At 38.0% G+C, this 22,004-nt stretch overlaps 1 protein-coding gene across 3 annotated transcripts in view; it reads right to left on the bottom strand.

Moving 5' to 3' along the window:
* Nucleotides 1-22,004, bottom strand: part of ARHGAP42 (Rho GTPase activating protein 42) — a gene marked incomplete at its 3' end in the record, with an annotated part of 295,173 nt that overhangs the window by 118,019 nt on the left and 155,150 nt on the right. For 2 of the 3 annotated variants that reach the window (XM_082626592.1, XM_082626593.1), the window contains exon 4: nt 17,493-17,564. In XM_082626592.1, coding sequence (XP_082482718.1) covers nt 17,493-17,564 — 72 coding nt within the window. Of the gene's footprint in view, nt 1-7,800; nt 7,867-17,492; nt 17,565-22,004 lie in introns of all 3 variants that reach the window. The other variant, XM_082626591.1, reaches the window with a different exon arrangement.

Raw genomic sequence — 22,004 nt, 5'->3', positions numbered from 1 at the left:
CTGAACACCGTGCCTAGTATAAAGCAGATCAACACCATGCAGTTGAATGTTTTCATATCAGTGACTTAAGGCAAGATGACTGATGGCATGCTCATCAGATTTCTAATGACTCAGAGCTTGGAAAGGAGGAAGAGGTAGTAGAGAACTTGTCAATATATTAGATGATAAAATCTACATGCCAAAAGACCTCATGACTTTGGAATGAAGTAACTGAAACATATTATGTCTCACCGTCAAATCCAAAAAGTCTACCAGGCAAGCATGGAATCAAAGAGCTCCAGCTTAAGAGATGCTGAGATTTTACTTTGACCTGAATAAACAATGTGACATGAACAGTGAAAAGGTAAATAATTTCATCGGTCAATATTGATACTTTTTTAAAATGTAGTAACCAGACACTATTTGGGGCTTCATGTTCAGTTCCCACTGCCAAATTTTTAACAAGAACACTGAAAAATTGAAGCTGTTTATAGAAAACAAGAGTTTTGTAAGTTAGAAGTATCATATTAAAAAAAAACCCTAAACTTAACAGGGACGTTGAACAAATTCAGATGCTTTCTGACAAATACTGTCCCTGGTAACTTTGACATTTGGCACCCAGTAAATATTTTTTTTTTTTTTTTTTTTTTTTTTTTTTTTTGCTGAACTAGACATGAAAATGTTCTGTATTTCCAATGTAACAAAAGGTTTTAATTAATTTTTTAGGGGAAGTAGTCTGAGATTCTTCATAATTTTTAAATCTGTATACATTTCCTAAATATTTAACACACTGATTCATAGTCTTTAGAGGGTTTCTAATTACTTCAAGGTGTACTACAAAGTTTTAATTCCAATTTGATATACATAAAATATAGGTGATGGCAATAGAAACAGACCAATAAAGCACCATTAAAAGTCAAGTGCGACTTCCGGGTAAGATGGCGGAAGAGTAAGACGCGGAGATCACCTTCCTCCCCACGGATACACCAGAAATACAGCTACACGTGGAACAACTCCTACAGAACACCTACTGAACGCTGGCAGAAGACCCCAGACCTCCCAAAAGGCAAGAAACTCCCCCACATACCTGGGTAGGGCAAAGCGGAGAGATTCCCACACAGAGGATCGGTGCTGAGTGGCACTCACCAGCCCGAGAGGCTTGTCTGCTCGCCCACCGGGGCGGGCAGCGCTGGAAGCTGAGGCTCGGGCCTCGGTCAGAGCGCAGGGAGAGGACTGGGGCTGGCGGCGAGAACTCAGCCTGAAGGGGGCTAATATGCCACAGCTAGCCGGCAGGGAGTCCAGGAAAACTCTGGAGCTGCCGAAGAGGCAAGAGACTTTTTCTTCCCTCTTGGTTTCCTGGTGCGCGAGGAGAGGGGATTAAGAGCGCTGCTTAAAGGGGCTCCACAGACGGGCGCGAGTCACGACTGAAAGCGCGGAGCCTAGTGACGGGTGTGGGACGCTGGGGCTGCTGCTGCCGCCGCCAAGAAGCCTGTGTGCGAGCGCAGGTCACTGTCCACACCGCCCTTCTGGGAGCCTGTGCAGCCCGCCACTACCGGGGTCCCGGGATCCAGGGGCGGCTTCCCTGGGAGAACGCACGGCGCGCCTCGGGCTGGTGCAACGTCACGCCGACCTCTGCCGCTGCAGGATCGCCCCGCACTCCGTGCCCCTCCCTCCCGCCTGGCCTGAGTGAGCCAGAGTCCCCGAAGAGGCTGCTCCTTTAACCCTGTCCTGTCTGAGCGGAGAACAGACGCCCTCCGGTGACCTACACGCAGAGGCGGAGCCAAATCCAAAGCTGAGACCCAGGAGCTGTGAGAACAAAGTAGAGGAAGGGAAACCTCTCCCAGCAGCCTCAGAAGCAGTGGATTAAAGCTCCACAATCAACTTGATGTACCCTGCATCTGTGGAATACATGAATAGACAACAAATCATCCCAAATTGAGGAGCCAGGAGTCAGTGCTGTGCCTCTGAGGTGGGAGAGCCAACTTCAGGACACTGGTCCACAAGAGACCTCCCAGCTCCACATAATATCAAACGGCGAAAATCTTCCAGAGATCTCCATTTCAACACCAGCACCCAGCTTCACTCAACGACCAGCAAGCTACAGTGCTGGACACCCTATGCCAAACAACTAGCAAGACAGGAACACAACGCCACCCATTAGCAGAGAGGAGGCCTAAAATCATAAAAAGTCCGCAGACACCCCAAAACACACCACCAGACGTGGACCTGCCCACCAGAAAGACAAGATCCAGTCTCATCCACCAGAACACAGGCACTAGTACCCTCCACCAGGAAGCCTACACAACCCACTAAACCAACCTTAGCCACTGGGGACAGACACCAAAAACAACGGGAACTACGAACCTGCAGCATGCAAAAAGGAGACCCCAAACACAGTAACATAAGCAAAATGAGAAGACAGAAAAACACACAGCAGGAGAAGGAGCAAGATAAAAACCCACCAGACCTAACAAATGAAGAGGTAATAGGCAGTCTACCTGAAAAAGAATTCAGAATAATGATGGTAAAGATGATCCAAGATTCTATTTCCCAGATCCAAAATCTTGGAAATAGAATAGACAAAATGCAAGAAACAGTTAACAAGGACCTAGAAGAACTAAAGATGAATCAAGCATCGATTAAAAACACAATAAATGAAATAAAAAATTCTCTAGATGGGATCAATAGCAGAATAACTGAGGCAGAAGAACGGATAAGTGAGGTGGAAGATAAAATAGTGGAAATAACTGCTGCAGAGCAAAATAAAGAAAAAAGAATGAAAAGAACAGAGGACAGTCTCAGAGACCTCTAGGACAACATTAAACACACCAACATTCGAATTATAGGGGTTCCAGAAGAAGAAGAGAAAAAGAAAGGGACTGGGAAAATATTTGAAGAGATTATAGTTGAAAACTTCCCTAATATGGGAAAGGAAAGAGTTAATCAAGTCCAAGAGGCACAGAGAGTCCCATACAGAATAAATCCAAGGAGAAATACGCCAAGACACATATTAATCAAACTGTCAAAAATTAAACACAAAGAAATCATATTAAAAGCAGCAAGGCAAAAACAACAAATAACACACAAGGGAATCCCCATCAGGATAACAGCTGATCTCTCAGCAGAAACTCTACAAGCCAGAAGGGAGTGGCAGGACATAATTAAAGTGATGAAGGAGAAAAACCTGCAACCAAGATTACTCTACCCAGCAAGGATCTCATTCAGATTTGATGGAGAAATTAAAACGTTTACAGACAAGCAAAAGCTGAGAGAGTTCAGCACCACCAAACCAGCTTTACAACAAATGCTAAAGGAACTTCTCTAGGCAAGAAACACCACAGAAGGAAAAGACCTACAATAACGAACTCAAAACAATTAAGAAAATGGGAATAGGAACATACATATCGATAATGACCTTAAATGTAAATGGACTAAATGCTCCCACCAAAAGACACAGAGTGGCTGAATGGATACAAAAACAAGACCCATCTATATGCTGTCTAGAAGAGACCCACTTCAGACCTAGAGACACATACAGACTGAAAGTAAGGGGATGGAAAAAGATATTCCATGCAAATGGAAACCAAAAGAAAGCTGGAGTAGCAATTCTCATATCAGACAAAATAGACTTTAAAATAAAGACTACTAGAAGAGACAAAGAAGGACACTACATAATGATCAAGGGATCGAGCCAAGAAGAAGATATAACAATTGTAAATATTTATGCACCCAACATAGGAGCACCTCAATACATAAGGCAAATACTAACAGCCATAAAAGGAGAAATCAACAGTAACACAATCATAGTAGGGGACTTTAACACCCCACTTTCACTAATGGACAGATCATCCAAAATGAAAATAAATAAGGAAACACAAGCTTTAAATGATACATTAAACAAGATGGACTTAATTGATATTTATAGGACATTCCATCCAAAAACAACAGAATACACATTTTTCTCAAGTGCTCATGGAACATTCTCCAGGATAGATCATATCTTGGGTCACAAATCAAGCCTTGGTAAATTTAAGAAAATTGAAATTGTATCAAGTATCTTTTCCGACCACAATGCTATTAGACTAGATATCAATTACAGAAAAAGAGCTGTAAAAAATACAAACACATGGAGGCTAAACAATACACTACTTAATAACAAAGTGATCACTGAAGAAATCAAAGGGGAAATTAAAAAATACCTAGAAACAAATGACAATGGAGACACGACGACCCAAAACCTATGGCATGCAGCAAAAGCAGTTCTAAGAGGGAAGTTTATAGCAATACAATCCCACCTTAAGAAACAGGAAACATCTCGAATAAACAACCTAACCTTGCACCTAAAGCAATTAGAGAAAGAAGAACAAAAACATCCCAAAGTTAGCAGAAGGAAAGAAATCATAAAAATCAGATCAGAAATAAATGAAAAAGAAATGAAGGAAACGATAGCAAAGATCAATAAAACTAAAAGCTGGTTCTTTGAGAAGATAAACAAAATTGATAAACCATTAGCCAGACTCATCAAGAAAAGAAGGGAGAAGACTCAAATCAATAGAATTAGAAATGACAAAGGAGAAGTAACAACTGACACTGCAGAAATACAAAAGATCATGAGAGATTACTACAAGCAACTCTATGCCAATAAAATGGACAACCTGGAAGAAATGGACAAATTCTTAGAAATGCACAACCTGCCAAGACTGACTCAGGAAGAAATAGAAAATATGAACAGACAAATCACAAGCACTGAAATTCAAACTGTGATTAACAGTCTTCCAACAAACAAAAGCCCAGGACCAGATGGCTTCACAGGCGAATTCTATCAAGCATTTAGAGAAGAGCTAACACCTATCCTTCTGAAACTATTCCAAAATATAGCAGAGGGAGGAACACTCCCAAACTCATTCTACGAGGCCACCATCACCTTGATACCAAAACCAGACAAGGATGTCACAAAGAAAGAAAACTACAGGCCAATATCACTGATGAACATAGATGTAAAAATCCTCAATAAAATACTAGCAAACAGAATCCAACAGCACATTAAAAGGATCACACACCATGATCAAGTGGGGTGTATTCCAGGAAAGCAAGGATTCTTCAATACATGCAATTCAATCTACGTGATACACCATATTAATAAATTGAAGGAGAAAAATCATATGATCATCTCAATCGATGCAGAGAAAGCTGTTGACAAAATTCAACACCCATTTATGATAAAAACCCTGCAGAAAGTAGGCATAGAGGGAACTTTCCTCAACATAATAAAGGCCATATATGACAAACCCACAGCCAGCATCGTCCTCAATGGTGAAAAACTGAAACCATTTCCACTAAGATCAGGAACAAGACAAGGTTGCCCACTCTCACCACTCTTATTCAACATAGTTTTGGAAGTTTTAGCCACAGCAATCAGAGAAGAAAAGGAAATAAAAGGAATCCAAATCGGAAAAGAAGAAGTAAAGCTGTCACTGTTTGCAGATGACATGATACTATACATAGAGAATCCAAAAGATGCTACCAGAAAACTACTAGAGCTAATCAATGAATTTGGTAAAGTTGCAGGATACAAAATTAAGGCACAGAAATCTCTGGCATTCCTATATACTAATGATGAAAAATCTGAAAGTGAAATCAAGGAAACACTCCCATTTACCATTGCAACAAAAAGAATAAAATATCTAGGAATAAACCTACCTAAGGAGACAAAAGACCTGTATGCAGAAAATTATAAGACACTGATGAAAGAAATTACAGATGATACAAATAGATGGAGAGATGTACCATGTTCTTGGATTGGAAGAATCAACATTGTGAAAATGACTCTACTACCCAAAGCAATCTACAGATTCAGTGCAATCCCTATCAAACTACCAATGGCATTTTTCACAGAACTAGAGCAAAATATTTCACAATTTGTATGGAATCACAAAAGACCCCGAATAGCCAAAGCAATCTTGAGAACGAAAAATGGAGCTGGAGGAATCAGGCTCCCTGACTTCAGACTATACTACAAAGCTACAGTAATCAAGACAGTATGATACTGGCACAAAAACAGAAAGATAGATCAATGGAACAGGATAGAAAGCCCAGAGATAAACCCACGGACATATGGTCACCTTATCTTTGATAAAGGAGGCAGGAATGTACAGTGGAGAAAGGACAGTCTCTTCAATAAGTGGTGCTGGGAAAACTGGATAGGGACATGTAAAAGTATGAAATTAGATCACTCCCTAACACCATACACAAAAATAAGCTCAAAATGGATTACAGACCTAAATGTAAGGCCAGACACTATCAAACTCTTAGAGGAAAACATAGGCAGAACACTCTATGACATAAATCACAGCAAGATCCTTTTTGACCCACCTCCTAGAGAAATGGAAATAAAGACAAAAATAAACACATGGGACCTAATGAAACTTAAAAGCTTTTGCACAGCAAAGGAAACCATAAACAAGACCAAAAGACAACCCTCAGAATGGGAGAAAATATTTGCAAATGAAGCAACTGACAAAGGATTAATCTCCAAAATTTATAAGCAGCTCATGCAGCTCAATAACAAAAAAAACAAACAACCCAATCCAAAAATGGGCAGAAGACCTAAATAGACATTTCTCCACAGAAGATATACAGACTGCCAACAAACACATGAAAGGATGCTCGACATCTTTACTCATTAGAGAAATGCAAATCAAAACTACAATGAGATATCATCTCACACCAGTCAGAATGGCCATCATCAAAAAATCTAGAAACAATAACTGCTGGAGAGGGTGTGGAAAAAAGGGAACACTCTTGCACTGCTGGTGGGAATGTGAATTGGTACAGCCACTATGGAGAACAGTATGGAGGTTCCTTAAAAAACTACAAATAGAACTACCATATGACCCAGCAATCCCACTACTGGGCATATACCCTGAGAAAACCATAATTCAAAAAGAGACATGTACCAAAATGTTCATAGCAGCCCTATTTACAATAGCCCGGAGATGGAAACAACCTAAGTGTCCATCATCGGATGAATGGGTAAAGAAGATGTGGCACATATATACAATGGAATATTATTCAGCCATAAAAGGAAATGAAATTGAGCTATTTGTAATGAGGTGGATGGACCTAGAGTCTGTCATACAGAGTGAAGTAAGTCAGAAAGAGAAAGACAAATACTGTATGCTGACACATATATATGGAATTTAAGAAAAAAAATGTCATGAAGAACATAGGGGTAAGACAGGAATAAAGACACAGACCTACTAGAGAATGGACTTGAGGATATGGGGAGGGGGAAGGGTAAGCTGCGACAAAGTGAAAGAGAGGCATGGACATATATACACTACCAAACATTCAGGTAGATAGTGGGAAGCAGCCGCATAGCACAGGGAGATCAGCTCAGTGCTTTGTGACCGCCTGGATGGGTGGGATAGGGAGGGTGGGAGGGAGACGCAAAAGGGAGGGGATATGGGAACATATGTATATGTATAACTGATTAAATTTGTTATAAAGCAAAAAAGAAAAAAAGAAAAATCCAAAAAAAAAAAGAAAAGTCAAGTGCTGGCATAACTCATTTGCAAAACACCCAGAGAGTAGATTACAAGTTGTAAAAATTAGTATTCTATAAAAATGATTTGGAAAATCTTTCATCTTTCATTTTCTTTCTTAGCTCACCCTGATAATAAACTCTGATATTTTTCTGTTTTTCTTTTTCTCACAACAAACAAGCAACTATTACATTATAAAATCAAATACAGGATAGCTTAGGTCACTGATGGTAGTCATTTTATCAGAGCTCTGTAGTTAACATCAAATGGTGCTTACTATAGACCGACATATTCCTGACGCTTGAAACGGACTTCTGTCTGTATTTGCAAGTTGGTCTGAATTCTAAAATGTAAACATAAAATAAAATGTTTCCAGTTTTATTGAGTTCTCATTTGAGTTTTCCACAGAAGTCAAAATATGAAGTTTCCTAAATGTTTCAGAATATTTCCAACCACTTAAATATGAAAAAAAAAAAAAGTAAGTCACTGATAGCCTCCCAATCATCTCAAGGACCACTGGGAAGGCAGTAATCCTGAACAAAGAAGGTATAAGTAAAAATAGCAACATGTACAGCATGCTCAGAACCAACATATATATGGTGAAATGGATTTGAGGCATAAACTCTCAAGTAGGAAGCTCTTCTGCAGCAGGGCAACCAGCAGATGAGGTAGAGGAAAGATATGTATCTACAAATAAAAACACCAAGTCTCAGAACCAAGGAAACCACCTTGTTATCTGGAGAAGATACAAAGTTCACTAGGGAAATGTGCTCTGTGCAGGTGGAACTCTTGAACTCCTCACTGTTGTCTCTGTTAGAAGCAAGAGACCTAGAAAATTTTCATTAGTTAGTTTCCCCCTCTACCAGGTTAACCCTAAGTAACTGGATTTGCTACAGAGAAACCTTCATGACAAGGAAACAGGTTCTATTCTCACTGAAGAAGGCTGACCACCTAAGAATGAAAAGAATCTTAACTGTACAGCGGATTTCACTCTCCAGATCTCTGGGCATTGATTTCAACAATGATGCTCCTTAGTGAGACTCCACTGTATTTTTTCAATTCCTATTTATGTATGGCACTTATAAACTGTGTGAAAATTTTTAAAAATTATATATTTGACCTCAAAATTTAGCATAAGGATCTTCTCTAACAATACAATTTGTGGGGAAGCTTAAAATGTTTCTTAAGTATCAGTCTTCAGGCATATAATAATCAACATAAATAACATAAGAATAATTAGGAAGGAAAATAGTGATAACCTTATTTACAATTTATTGTAATCAAATTATAAGAGCATTGTTCTTATCTGAGCAATTAGTAGTCACTTAATAAAGTTATAATAATCTACATATGTATGTAAACACAATACACATTTAATACATACTGATGTAATATATATAATTAAATTGTTCAGCAAAGTGGTTTTTGGGTTACATCCTTATCCAGAAGTCCAACTCTATGTGAGGCTCAGCTTTTCCAATGACTGTCAGGTTCTGAAATATACATAAGAACATGATACCCTCCTAATTTTCAGAGCATGTGGAGACATTGAATGGTACCACCTGTCAAGCATACAGATTACTACTGACTCACTGTCTCCAAGGAATGTGATCTGGTTTGTTTTTCTAGTGGTGGCAATGGGGTCAATTAGGGCTGATATTTGCCTTATAAGAATGCTGTAAGGGATGGTGAAAATACACAATAAACTACAAAAGAAAAAAAAGGTTTACATTCCCATGATGGAGTCAGGTGCCAAACAACTGAATTAGGTATCAGAATGCCTGGATTCGAGTCCCAGATAGAACACATGTGCACATCTGGGTTGTTGGCAATGTCACTTGACCTTTCTGGGTCTCAGAGAGTCATCTGAAGAATGACAATACTTCCAATTTTGTTAGACTGTTATAAGTAATAGTGCCCCATAGACTGTATAGTGTTATTAAATTATAGGTAATGTATATCTAAGGCCCTCTTGCTTGGTAGCCCTGTGAACCACTCTATCTAAATATTTAGCAATCAACTTGCATTTGTCTCTGTCCATGAAAAAAAATAAGGCAAACTAACCTATATGAACAATGACCTTACTTTTACTGCAGTACGTTGATTAATGCTGACAGAAAGGATATAATAGCAGTAATTATTATTAATTATAAAATAAGAGCAATTAACATCCTAGTACTTGTGTGGAACAAATTATGCTGAGCAATTTATATGAAATGTCAAATTATGCTATCATATTAATTCTATGATGATGGTTCTATTATTGTCTCCATTTTTCTGATAGCGAAACTTTAAAAAGTATTTAATTATCCAAGTTCACATTTCCTATAAGTACTAAGTGCCAGGTTTTGATTTCAAGTTTGTATGACTACACAGAACTGGCTGCTAAACAATGAAAAGACATTATTTTGCTCTCTAAATGAGCTAACCAGACAATTTTCTCTGAGAACAGAGAAAAGGAATTAGCATTTCTTGAGCACCAAACATGTGGTGGTGCTACGAAAGTACTCTATAGGCTTGATCTCATTTCTGTTTAAAATCTAACTCTACTCCTTACTAGTCATGTGACCTCGGCCCATTTACTTAACTTCTCTGCATCTCATTTTATTTATCTATAAAATGAGTTTTAGCAGTTTTCTTATCTAATACGTTGGTTGTGAGGATTAAATGAGTTTACATGTAACGTGCTTAGGGCAGTATCTGGTTAACTATTATAAAGAGTAACTATTATCATTTAAAATGTGATCAAATAACAAAATCAGTAATTCTACAACTCTATATAACATAATAGAGTCTACTGATAGAAGGCACAATAAAAGGATTCATAAGTAGTCTCAAAACAACTATCAAATGGTTTCTAGTTCACCCAGAGAATTCAGTACCAACTACAGTCATTGCCAGAGAATATCTGTCTAAGAGAGAGACTCAGCTCAGTGACCATCAGCAACATATGAAAAACCAATCCTGACCATTCGCTGTAGGACCTGTTGAAAACAGGAGGAAAGTAAGGTCATTTAAATCCATACTCTGATCCTATAAACCACTTTCTTTTGTTTTTTTAATTAATTTTTATTGGAGTATAGTTGATTTACAATGTTGTGTTGGTTTCTGCTATACAGCAAAGTGAATCAGTTATACATATACATATATCCACTTTTTTTAAGATTCTTTTCCCATATAGGTCATTACAGAGTATTGAATAGAGTTCCCTGTGCTATACAGTAGGTTCTTATTAGTTATCTATTTTATATATAGTAGCGTGTATATGTCAATGCCAATCTCCCAATTTACCCCTCCCCCCTTCTCCTATGGTAACCATATGTTGGCCACTGAACTGAGTTATTCACCTAATTTAATGGATAATAAATACTTTGGACTCATGATGAGAACAATCCAAAAGGGAATTCCCTGGCGGTCCAGTGCCCCCTGCAGTAGAAGCCCGGAGTCCTAATGACTGGACCGCCAGATAATTCCCTTTTGGATTGTTCTCATCATGAGTCCAAAGAATTTATTACGCATTAAATTAGATGAATAACTCGCTTTAGTGTTAAACTCTTTTAAATTTGAAATAAGTATCTGTAATTCTTCTAGATTCCCTAAACCATTTGTATATTTCAGACAACAAATTAGAATGCAGCCATTTTTCACATGAAGGAAATTTTAAGGTTGTAAAAGGAATTAATTGTGATACTTAGCCACAGATTTCTTTAGGTAGGATATGCTAAAATTACTATTCTTTAACATGCCTTGCCGTGTAATTAACAAATGTTCAGGGGCAGAACCAAACTCTATTATGGACAGAACACAGGGACAAGAATTATCCAGTCCTACTGTAGTTTTCAATAGAAATCAACATAAAGAAAATCAAGTTCTATTTTTACATGACTAATACTGTATCATTTATTTTTGTTTTAAAACCATGGAAGAATGTTCACATGATTTCCAGTAAGGTCTAAGTGAAAATGAAAACCAGTCTTAAAAACATTTCCCATAGAAATGAAAATGTACCTTTTAACTTTAACGGGTAGTATTTCTCAAGTCTCTTATCTAATAAAACCAGCCCATGCTAACTGCATACTGTGTGCTGAGGAATTTTTTTTTTTAGAAGAAATATGGACTTTAATGAAGATTCTTTCCCTTTGGTATAAGTGAGACCTGTGAAAACATCCAAACAAAAAGAAAAGAAAAAAAAAGGGAGGTGAGGATTCAGATAGTCCACGCTCCCGTATCCACAAGGCCTAATGACAGAGCAGAGCCGGTTCCTCTGTCCTTGCGGCAGGACCGCCCTGGAGAAGGGATTCAGTTAACTGCAGGTTTTAAGTGTCCCCATCCCCCCAGCCCCCTGCCCCGTGTGAAACTAACACTCATTCAGCCAAACTTCTGCCTCCCAGCCTCTCGGTGGGAGGTCCGAGTTTCTCTAGTCCTAGCTCACACTCGAATTCTCTCGGCCTCTGGTCTCTCTAGTAGAAAAGAGGATGCTACTGGTCCCAACTGCCTCAAAGGCCAGGGTGAGGAAAAATAAATGTAATCGATTAGTAGCATTTTGTGCTCAGGAATAAGCTATGGAAAACAAATTAGGAAAGTAAATCTACAGCCCTAAAATATATGCATATAAAATAAACAACATATGCAGTTCCAAATCTACCGATAGTATCTGGGGATTGTCTACTGCTTTAGAGTCTCAATGCCCCTGTTCCCACCTCCACAAAATCCACCTAGGATGACACTTCAGTCATACCCCACCACCCCAGCAGGGGGAGGCATGGCAGAGGCTACAGGGGGAAGGGCTATACTTTGGCTCTGGAGTAAAACATGCATGCAACATGGGAGGGGTGGGCTTACCAAATGTATATATGGACCCCCTGGGGTGAAGGTCCAGCCAGGAGACACTGAGCAAGGGAGGGGTCCATCTCCCCACTGGCTGGAAGGGGGCTCTGAGGCAATATCTAAGGGTTGCATATCCCCGGGGAGAGGGGACAGCTGCCAAGCACCCCCATCCTCGACTTCAAGGGCCCAAGAACTCTTTGCATAAGATATCTTCAGACCTAGCAGATGTTCAAAGGCACAAAGTTTAAACGCTGGGAGGGAGGGTTGTTGAGAGAGGTCTGTGGGGTACCCTGAGCCCAGGGGTAGACTAAAGGTGTGATTCATTCCCCCTTCCCTGGAAGGGTGATTGCTCCATTGGGTCTATCACCACAGGACATTTTCCATTACAAGGAGGCATACTGCCCAGGCCTGTGCTGGGGAATTTTTAAATCAAGACAGATACATTAAATAGGTTGGATTCAAAGTGGGCAAGTGTGGGCTTATTTACAACATTTTTATCATTAAGATATTTCACACTAAAACATTTGTTTGCTAAAAGTAGAGAAAAAAAATATTTCACAAAAGAGTATTCTAAAGAGAATGGAGTAGTCAAAAGACGGCTGGTCTGAGGAACTGAGCTCTGGTCCCCACTCTGCCCCCAGCCGGCTGCTCAGTCCGTTTATATGTGGAAAATGAGCCACTGGTCACCCAGATTTCTCCCTAATGTATTTGTTTTTGACTAGGAACTCGGGTATGAAGTTCTACCAATATTTTCATGTCAGCCAGTTTATGCAGGAACACGTGTGGAAACTGCAGATATGACGTACAGTTCATTCTCTCTGGGGGCAAGGAGGACGCTTCCAATACAATGAAATATAGCTGTTAATATATACAAAAAAGTGTGAAAACAAGTTATAACTCACCTTGCTCTATAATAATGCTGCTCTAGGCATATTCATATTGTGGAAATTCTAGGTGGCATTATTCATTCGGAATACCTATGTTCCACTCATTTCTAGAATTTAAGTCAGCAGTGTATGAAGAGATGAATTAAAGAAACCAAACATTCACTTCTATGTCTGACACATGTAATAGGTCAGGCCTGCAATACAATTTCATTCTGCATACAGCCTCAGACTAAGAACCTTTAAATAAATACATTCTTGACAAGTGTTTATGGATAATTCTTCTAATCTTTAGCTATTCACAAAGCAGGACCCATCTCTTCTGTCCTTCAGTTCAACAACCCCATCATTAATCTTTTCTAATGCCTCTCACAGATGTAGTGTTTTTTTTTCCCACAACTGTAACTCGCTCAGGGCCTTGCTTTCCACAGCAAAGTATCAGGTGTCTCAAAGCTCAAGTGTGTCTCAAAAAACACACTTTAACAAAGGAAATGTTTGCGATCCATGGACTTTGCCCACTTCGGTTAAATAGGATCATCTGAGTGTGAGGAGAGGGCCACTCTGACTCAGTTGTTTTCTACTAGGTCCAAGCTGAGGAGGTCCTGACTGCAGTGGACCTTAACTGACACTCCTGCCTTCTAGCTGACTCATCAGCCTGAACACACTTGTGGGAAACCTCCACTGTCAAGACTGTGAAAAGTGTAAGAGTGTCATTTGTAGAATTAACTTTATTTACCAAGTAAGAAAATATCTAAGTAAAACAGGAAGTAAAGCCATAGGGAAAAAAAAAAAAAGGCAACATTTTCAAGCTTTTTATTCCTACCAAGATGTTTCTGCAATAACAGAAAAAAAGAAAATTGACCTATACAAATATTGCAGAAGAGAATGCCTGCTTTCTGGTCACTTTACTAAACAAGGATCACTTAGCAGCTGAGAAACGATATAGTACTAAGAGCCATCAGGCAAATAAAATACACAGAATCACTGCCACCAAGAGGCCCAATACAACCATATTTATGCTCAAGATTACATCTGAATTAATTCAACTACAAGTTCAACCTCCCAACGAGTAGGCAAGGTCATAGAACGCTGCTGTGTGTCCCCAGCTGATCTGTCCAGCAATTGAGATACTTAAAAAATAAAATAAAATGGGTGTAATTGCTCATGCTACTGCAACTGTAGCTAACCTAAACCTGCAAATAAGAATCTATACACATATGAAATTTACTATTTTAAATGGGCCAAAAAGTTGGAATATTCTGTGCTAGGGAACAAATTCTTCACAAAGGTTTTTAACTTCATAAAAATATCACTGATGAAGTGAAATATGGTAAATTGAGGCTTTGAAGGAAAATGGCTTGATTTCAGATCCATAGTCTGATTTCCCAGCTCTGTGAAATGGTGCATGCTGGTGACCTCATCATTTTCCTCACTGTAAAGCTGATGTAACACCTGTACTCACCACTAAGGTTGCTTGTGAGGACTTAATCAGGTCACAGATGTAATAGCTCAGTGAAATCTATCCGACAGTATAGATCTCAAGAAAGATCAGCTATTATTCTGTTTTTTTGTTTTTTTTGTGTTTTTTTTTTGCGGTTCGCGGGCCTCTCACTGTGTGGTCTCTCCCGTTGCGGAACACAGGCTCCGGACTCGCAGACTCAGCGGCCATGGCTCACGGGCCCAGCCGCTCCGCGGCATGTGGGATCTTCCCGGACCAGGGCACGAACCCGTGTCCGCTGCATCGGCAGGCGGACTAGCTATTATTATTCTTGAAAAGACTTCTTCTTGCTCTGAGAACCACATTCTTGTATTTTCTTCCTTCTTCTGCTTCTTCCTTCTCAGCCTCCTTATCTGTCTTTCTTTCTTTCCAAACATCAAATGTTGAGAGTTCTCAGATTATATAGAATTTAGGTCCTCTTCTCAATCTACTCTTTCCCAGGGGGATCTAATCTATCTCCATGATTTTAATTATCACCTAGAGGACAATTCCCAAACATATTTCTAATTCAGATCTGAACATATACCTGCTAACTCACCATCTCCATTTGGATGACTCAGAGAAACCTTGAATTCATTCATGGCAAACCATCTTTGCCATCCTAACATAAATGTTCCCTATCCCAGTAAGTGGCTCCAAAAAACACCCAATTTTACAACACAGAACCCTGGGAGTCATCACTGAAATGTCCTGTTGCTCACTTCCTAGTATGTAACCCATTTCCCTACCCTTTCCATTTTACCTCTGAAATACATCCCGTTGTCTCCACAGCCAGTGTTCCCTTCTGAATCCAAAATAACTGTCCTTTAACTCCCAAGCATGGTTTCCCTCAAGCAGTCCTGCTTCCTCCAATCCATGCATGGCATGCAACTACAGTGATATTTTAAAATATCAAAATATTTTATAATATTTTGATCAAATATAATCACTCCTCTACCTACAACTTTTCTTTATCTTATCAGTGAATAAGAGTAGAATAACGAGTAAATACAAAGGCGTGCACATGTCCTCTATATTCTGAACCCATTAAAACTTTTTCCACTGAAATGCCAGGCTCTTTCCTTCTTCAAGGTCTTTATTCATATCTACTCTGTTCCCTATTCTGGAGTGTAAAGAAGGTTCCTCCCTTGCTGCCCCTGTATCCCCATTTCTAGCTATTTCTTTCTCATCATTTAGTTCTCTGCTTAACCAATACTTCCACCAGAAGGCATTGCTTGGTTCTCTGGACAAGGTCAGTTCCATTAATTATACTCTCACAAAGCACCCTGCACTTCTGTATCACAATCCTCAGTGCATTTGTAAATACACAAAAGATAATAAATGACACAAGAGTAGGGAGCTTGTCTGTCTTGTTTACAATTGTATCCCTTAATCTTATCAAACACCATACTTGCCACAAGTGGGTCAACCAAGATATTGATAAATGTTTGCTGAATTAACACAGAAATGGTTCTGGTTTAGTTCTTGACTTGATAATGGCTCGTAATTGGTGGAGAAATGCACATAAAACTCTGATTCAAGGCAGACTGTGATAGCTTTTTACAGGAAATAAGCCTAAGGACTACTTGATTCTGTAAGAAAAAAATATCAATTCTGGAAGGGGAGAATATGAGGAAAGACCCACATAAAGGAAGGCTTCTTTCTGGTGCTGGAATATAAGGGACCATGGAGAACTAGCAAGACTTCAACAAGTTAAGGGTAAGAAATATTCCAAGGAGGGGAAAAGTTTGGGCAAAGCCATTAGTAGAGCCAGGATATATATAGAGACTAGTGAACAGACAGTTGTACCAGATGAGGGAGGTATACTGAAACGTAGAAAGTGGCCACACTGTGAAAAAATTTCATTATCGAGATTAAACTGTCTCTCTCAGAGACAACCATTGACGGTTTCATTATTGAAGAAAAACTGTTAAACATGGCAAAAATTTGTTAACAGATTAGGGTGGGGACGTAGAGACCAACTAGTAGGCTATTTCAATATTTCAGACAGGAGGGAGGAGAATAGAGGAGAAATATTCCCGCAGGAGAATGAAAGCACTGCTCAAAGAGGGAAAAGGTATGTCATTGACTAATTAGAAAACCAAATCAGAGAAAGGATAGGGGAAGTATGACAGATGACGGGTTCTATTTTGGAAACCCAAATTTTATGTCCTTACATGATGCTGAGAAGGTAGTTAAACATGGATCTAAGAAAGAGAATGCAAGTAAATTTCAGAAATTATTAGGCTCAGGGAAATTTTAATTGATCCATAACCAATTAAACATTAATGCAAAGGCCTGACAAAGATATCTAAAGTTTTCCACAAACACTTTATATTATATTCTTAATATTTACATTTATATTCTTAATATTTTTATTAAGAATTAAAAATACAAAAAATAATAAAAGGTCTTTTATAATTACTACCTTAATTTTCAATATACATACCTCGTGCCTAATTTTATTGTATACAGATGTTAGGAAAACTCCTCATATTTTTACCATAATTTCACCGCCTTTAAAACAGTTAATTTCCTACCATTGTTGGGATGGGAGGAACCCATTTATGCTGACTTTTTCTCTATTCAGTAGAAGAATAATATCTTTTCTGTGTTTAAAAGAATTCCAGTCTTTGTAATAGGCTCTGTGCAAAAATTTTAAATGACGTACGGAAGTTTTAAAAGGTCATTCTACTTTCAAAAATGTTAACATCTGAAATTACGTCTGTCATCTTTAATTATTAGGAGAATATCCAAAGAATAATAAAATGCAACACTTACTTTTGCTGCACCTATTTGTTCTTTGCGAAATTTCTCAAGTGGCGCAATTAATACATCATTAGCATTTTGAATCTGAAATCAAAAATGCAAATACATTAAATTCTGTATAATTCATGCAAACAATATTGAAATAAAGATGGCTCCTTTATTCCACTTATTTAAATAAACAGCTTTTCTTCTCCTTAGCTTCTATAAATGAAATAAAAATACCTCACATGTTATATAGTCTTTTTCTAGTTTATAATTAAGTTGTTTTCACAAATTATTTCACTTCATCCTAACAATAATGTGAATAATGTGAAAGCATGTACTCATGGTGAGATCTTAAAAATTTAAATTTCATATTCTAAAATTTAACTATAAAATAGCACATCAGCTACTAAATTTTAAAATACCTTTAATTATACTGGTTTCATGTAGTCAGTTCAAGCATCATTTTAAAACTGAGCCATATAAAAGCTCTTCCATCTTGCCACTAGATGTTATAATTCTACAGCTGCAAAATAAAATAAGACTTATTTTTTCCCTGTTTAATTAGATTCCTTACACTTGGGATTTGCCTGAATGCTCTCATTTCACACTGTTCACATTTCATTTCAATGAACAGTATTTTAGCCCAAAACTGCAAATTCGGTTTTATTTAAATTTTAAAAAAGATAAATCTTTAAATTGATCTGCAAGAATATGGTGAGGGGGTTCGAGGTGGGGAGGGGGCAGTGACTGGATACGAGGAGACAGACATTTCTAAGGATAGCAGTATGCTGGAAGGAAATCTTGATTTTTAAAAAATTCCTTTAGAAAGCATTAAAATTAAACATAGGATCTTAAATGTTCTCACCCCAAAAAGAAATGGTAACAATGTGACAAGATTGAGATATTAGCTAATGCCATCAGTGGTAATCATTTTACAATACATAAATGTATCAAATCAACATGTTGTACACTTTAAACTTACACAATGTTATGTGTCAATTATATCTCAATAAAGCTGAGGGGGAAAAGGTAGGCCCAGTTAATAAGATTATCATTCATTCTACCACTGTGATAATAACATGACTTACTACATAATTAGCAAATGTTAAGATGAAAGAAAAATCTATTTTTCAAATAGGTCACTATTTAAAAATAGGTTAAAGAGTATATAGGAGTTCCTTGTATTCTTCTTATAATTTTTCTGTAAGTTTGAAATTATATCAAAATTTTAAAATTTCAATAAAAGGGTTTTACTTTCACTTATTTTCACTAAACTGGTTATTCTCTAGTCAAATTATGGAATTTATCTCTTAAATTCCATAATCTAAACACACAAAGATAGTATACACAAAAATAAAAACTAAAGTAGTAATGCCTTCCATGATTCTGTCATTCTCCAATTTGCAGAAAAATGAGATGACCTCTTGAAAAGAGGACCTAAAATCCTCTATTGTGAAAAAATACAAAGTAGGTCAATAGTCAAAATTCTTCCCAAGACACTGAGGGCAACTGTAGATACCTCTGACATCCATTACCTACTTCCCATTTGTGAGCTCAAGACAGGCATCCCTCCAGATACACTGTGCAGGCATTGCATCTGACTACAGAGAGATGATTGGAAACAGTAGCAAAGTAGCTCACTTTAAATTCTCATTCTCTAAATCCTCTTTGCCCTCATGAAACTCCAAATACATTTAAACACACACATATATATTTCTACAGATTTTACAGAGGTAATAAATAGCTGATTCTGCCTTTAAAGTTTGCATAAGGGGAAAGACAATGTCATGGACACTTTAGTGTACTTTGGAAAAACAGCAACAATAAAGGCTAATGGTCACTGAATGTTTTACTTTATGCTGGAAACCAGCATGATCTAATGTATTTAAAGTTAATGAACTTAAACAGGGAGGTATGCCTCAATGGTGAAAACTCCAACAATGAGGGTGAATAACAAGATATGCAGCACAGCACTTAAGAATTTAAAATCAAGAATGCCTGAGTTTAAACCCAGTTCTATTGCTTATGAGCTGCTATTTAACCATTCTGAGCATCAGCTGCATCACCTATCCAACAGCTTGGTTCTAAGGATGAAGATAATAAATGTAAAACACTTAGCTCAGTGCCTTACATCTAGTTAAGTATTAAAAGTTTAAGGCTTTTAGTATGTCCAAATAAACATAGATAATGTATCTCATTCTGTAATTATATACCTGATACACTTCTTTATCTTAATCTTCTGTGCCACCCTTTTGGTTGAAGTGCATCTATGTGTACAAAATGAGAAGGTATTTTCCCATGAAAGTCACAAAAGGCAGATGGCCTAGACTCTCCTACATTCAATCACTAAGTATTTATATACGTGCCAAGCACACTGCTGAGCTGTGTGGGGAAGGGAAAAAATTAAGACATGGGCTAAACCTTCCAGAAAGTTGATGTCTACTTGTGAAGAGGGAAAAAATTATTCATCCCACAAGTATTTAATGCTCATAAAGCCCTGCTAAAATTTTCAGAAAAACTGAGACAAACCTGATTACATTGAGAATGATAAACTATGCAGAATTCCTCATAAATATGTCAGAATTTTGACAACAGGAAAGATCCATGAGAACTAAATAAGTCAAGGTAGTATTTGCATAGTGGATGTGAATTAGAAGCAGATATGAATTGGATACACCAAAGAGAAAAAATATCCTAGGAACAGGAAACACCATGAAAAAGGCAAGGGGGGGTGTAAAACTAAGCATGGAATGTGAGAAGGGGGAATGCAGTGCAGGAAAAGAAACTATTTATTACACGCTCATTAAGAGTCCATCCCAATTGTGAGTGCATTGACCAAGTTACAGGCCTTCAGTTAACTTTTTAAAAATGGGAATGGCACAATGAATATAAAGTACATTGAACAGTTTTGGCACATAGCAGTTTCCATGTGTTATTAATTAATAACATTATCTAACTGGGGAAAAGCATGTACATTATTAGTAGGAAACCTAACTGGAATAAGTATGGAAAGGATACCCATAATCTAGGCAAAGTAACCTGAACATGGAATCACTGCTGGTTTCTAAAAAGAAGATTAATGTAAAAACTTGTTCTAGGAAGTAATATGTGGGATACTTGAGAATGAAGATATAAAGACAAGACATGCAAGCTGAATGGCTGGGAGAAGAACATAAGTTTGAAGTGATAACTAGATCAGGTGGCTACGGTGTTGACAGATGGGTAGAAGGGAACTGCAGAGGTAGGTGTTTAAAAAAAAAAAATTAAAAGGACCCAGAAGGAGAGGAATCAAAGGTGACACTAAGTTTTCTGCCTCAGGCACTGGAACTATGGCACCACATTAAGAACTAGGATAAATGAGGTAGGGAGTATGTTTGGTAGAGAAAGAATAAAGACAATGGATTTCACTTTGGACCTATTACGTCTGATGCCATGGGAAGACTCAAAAGAAATATTGCAGCAGAGTATTCCACCTCAAAATAGCAGAATTAATCAATATGAATAAATGGTTTTTTATTGGGAAGGGAAAAATTAGAAAAGAGAGTGGATGCGGGGATTTCCCTGGTGGTGCAGTTGTTAAGATCCACCTGCCAATACAGGGGACATGGGTTCAAGCCCTGGTCCGGGAAAATTCCACATGCTGCGGAGCAACTAAGCCCATGTGCCACAACTACTGAGCCTGTGCCCTAGAGCCTGCGAGTCACAACTACTGAGCCTGTGTGCTGCAGCTATTGAAGCCCACACGCCTACAGCCTGTGCACCACAACAAGAGAAGCCATTGCAATGAGAAGTCCAGGCACCAAAATGAAGAGTAGCCCCCACTCACCACAACTAGAGAAAACCCATGCACAGCAATGAAGACCCAACACAACCAAAAAAAAAAAAAAAAAAAAAAAAAAAAAGAGAGCGAATGGATGCAGATCTGTATACTAAGACAGTGGCATTCACATTCATATCCAATAGTTTAAATCTCTGCCACAACTCTTATGTGGCTGTTATGTAAGTATGGCCTAGGAATAAAACAAAACTTGAGGATATAAACTTGAACCAAATGTGATCATTAACAACCTTGCAATGGGGCAAGTATTATTTCCCATCTCTATTTCTTCCATATTTCTTCATTTTTTTCTCTTGTTTTTGGACTTGCTCAATTTTTTTCTCTTTCTTCTCTCTACTCTCATTCTATTAATGTGAAATTGAAGGAATAAAACATAAATTCCAGAGGTACTAAACAGAAAAAAATGGAGGGGGAGAAAAACATCCAATGGAGTGATAGAGATAACAAGAGAGATGATTTGTTGAGTGTTTAATGTGTGCCAAGTACTATGCTAAGCCCTTCACAATATTGAGATTAAAGCTGATTTTATGTGAGTAACGAAGTTCAAAACCTAAAAATCATCTGGAATATATTAAGAATATGAGTGTTAAAGTTAGACCCAGATCCATTTTGAATCTCGGCACCTAAACTGCTAAGACTTGATGTCTTCATCCCTATACCTTTTAAGGTTTTTATAAAAATCAAAGGGAAAATATATGTAT

Source organism: Mesoplodon mirus, assembly GCF_964341445.2.
Source record: "Mesoplodon mirus genome assembly, chromosome: 7".
In the NCBI taxonomy this organism is placed as follows: domain Eukaryota; kingdom Metazoa; phylum Chordata; class Mammalia; order Artiodactyla; family Ziphiidae; genus Mesoplodon; species Mesoplodon mirus.
Note: the sequence above shows the minus strand (reverse complement) of the source record. Positions and strands in the feature narration are given on the sequence as shown.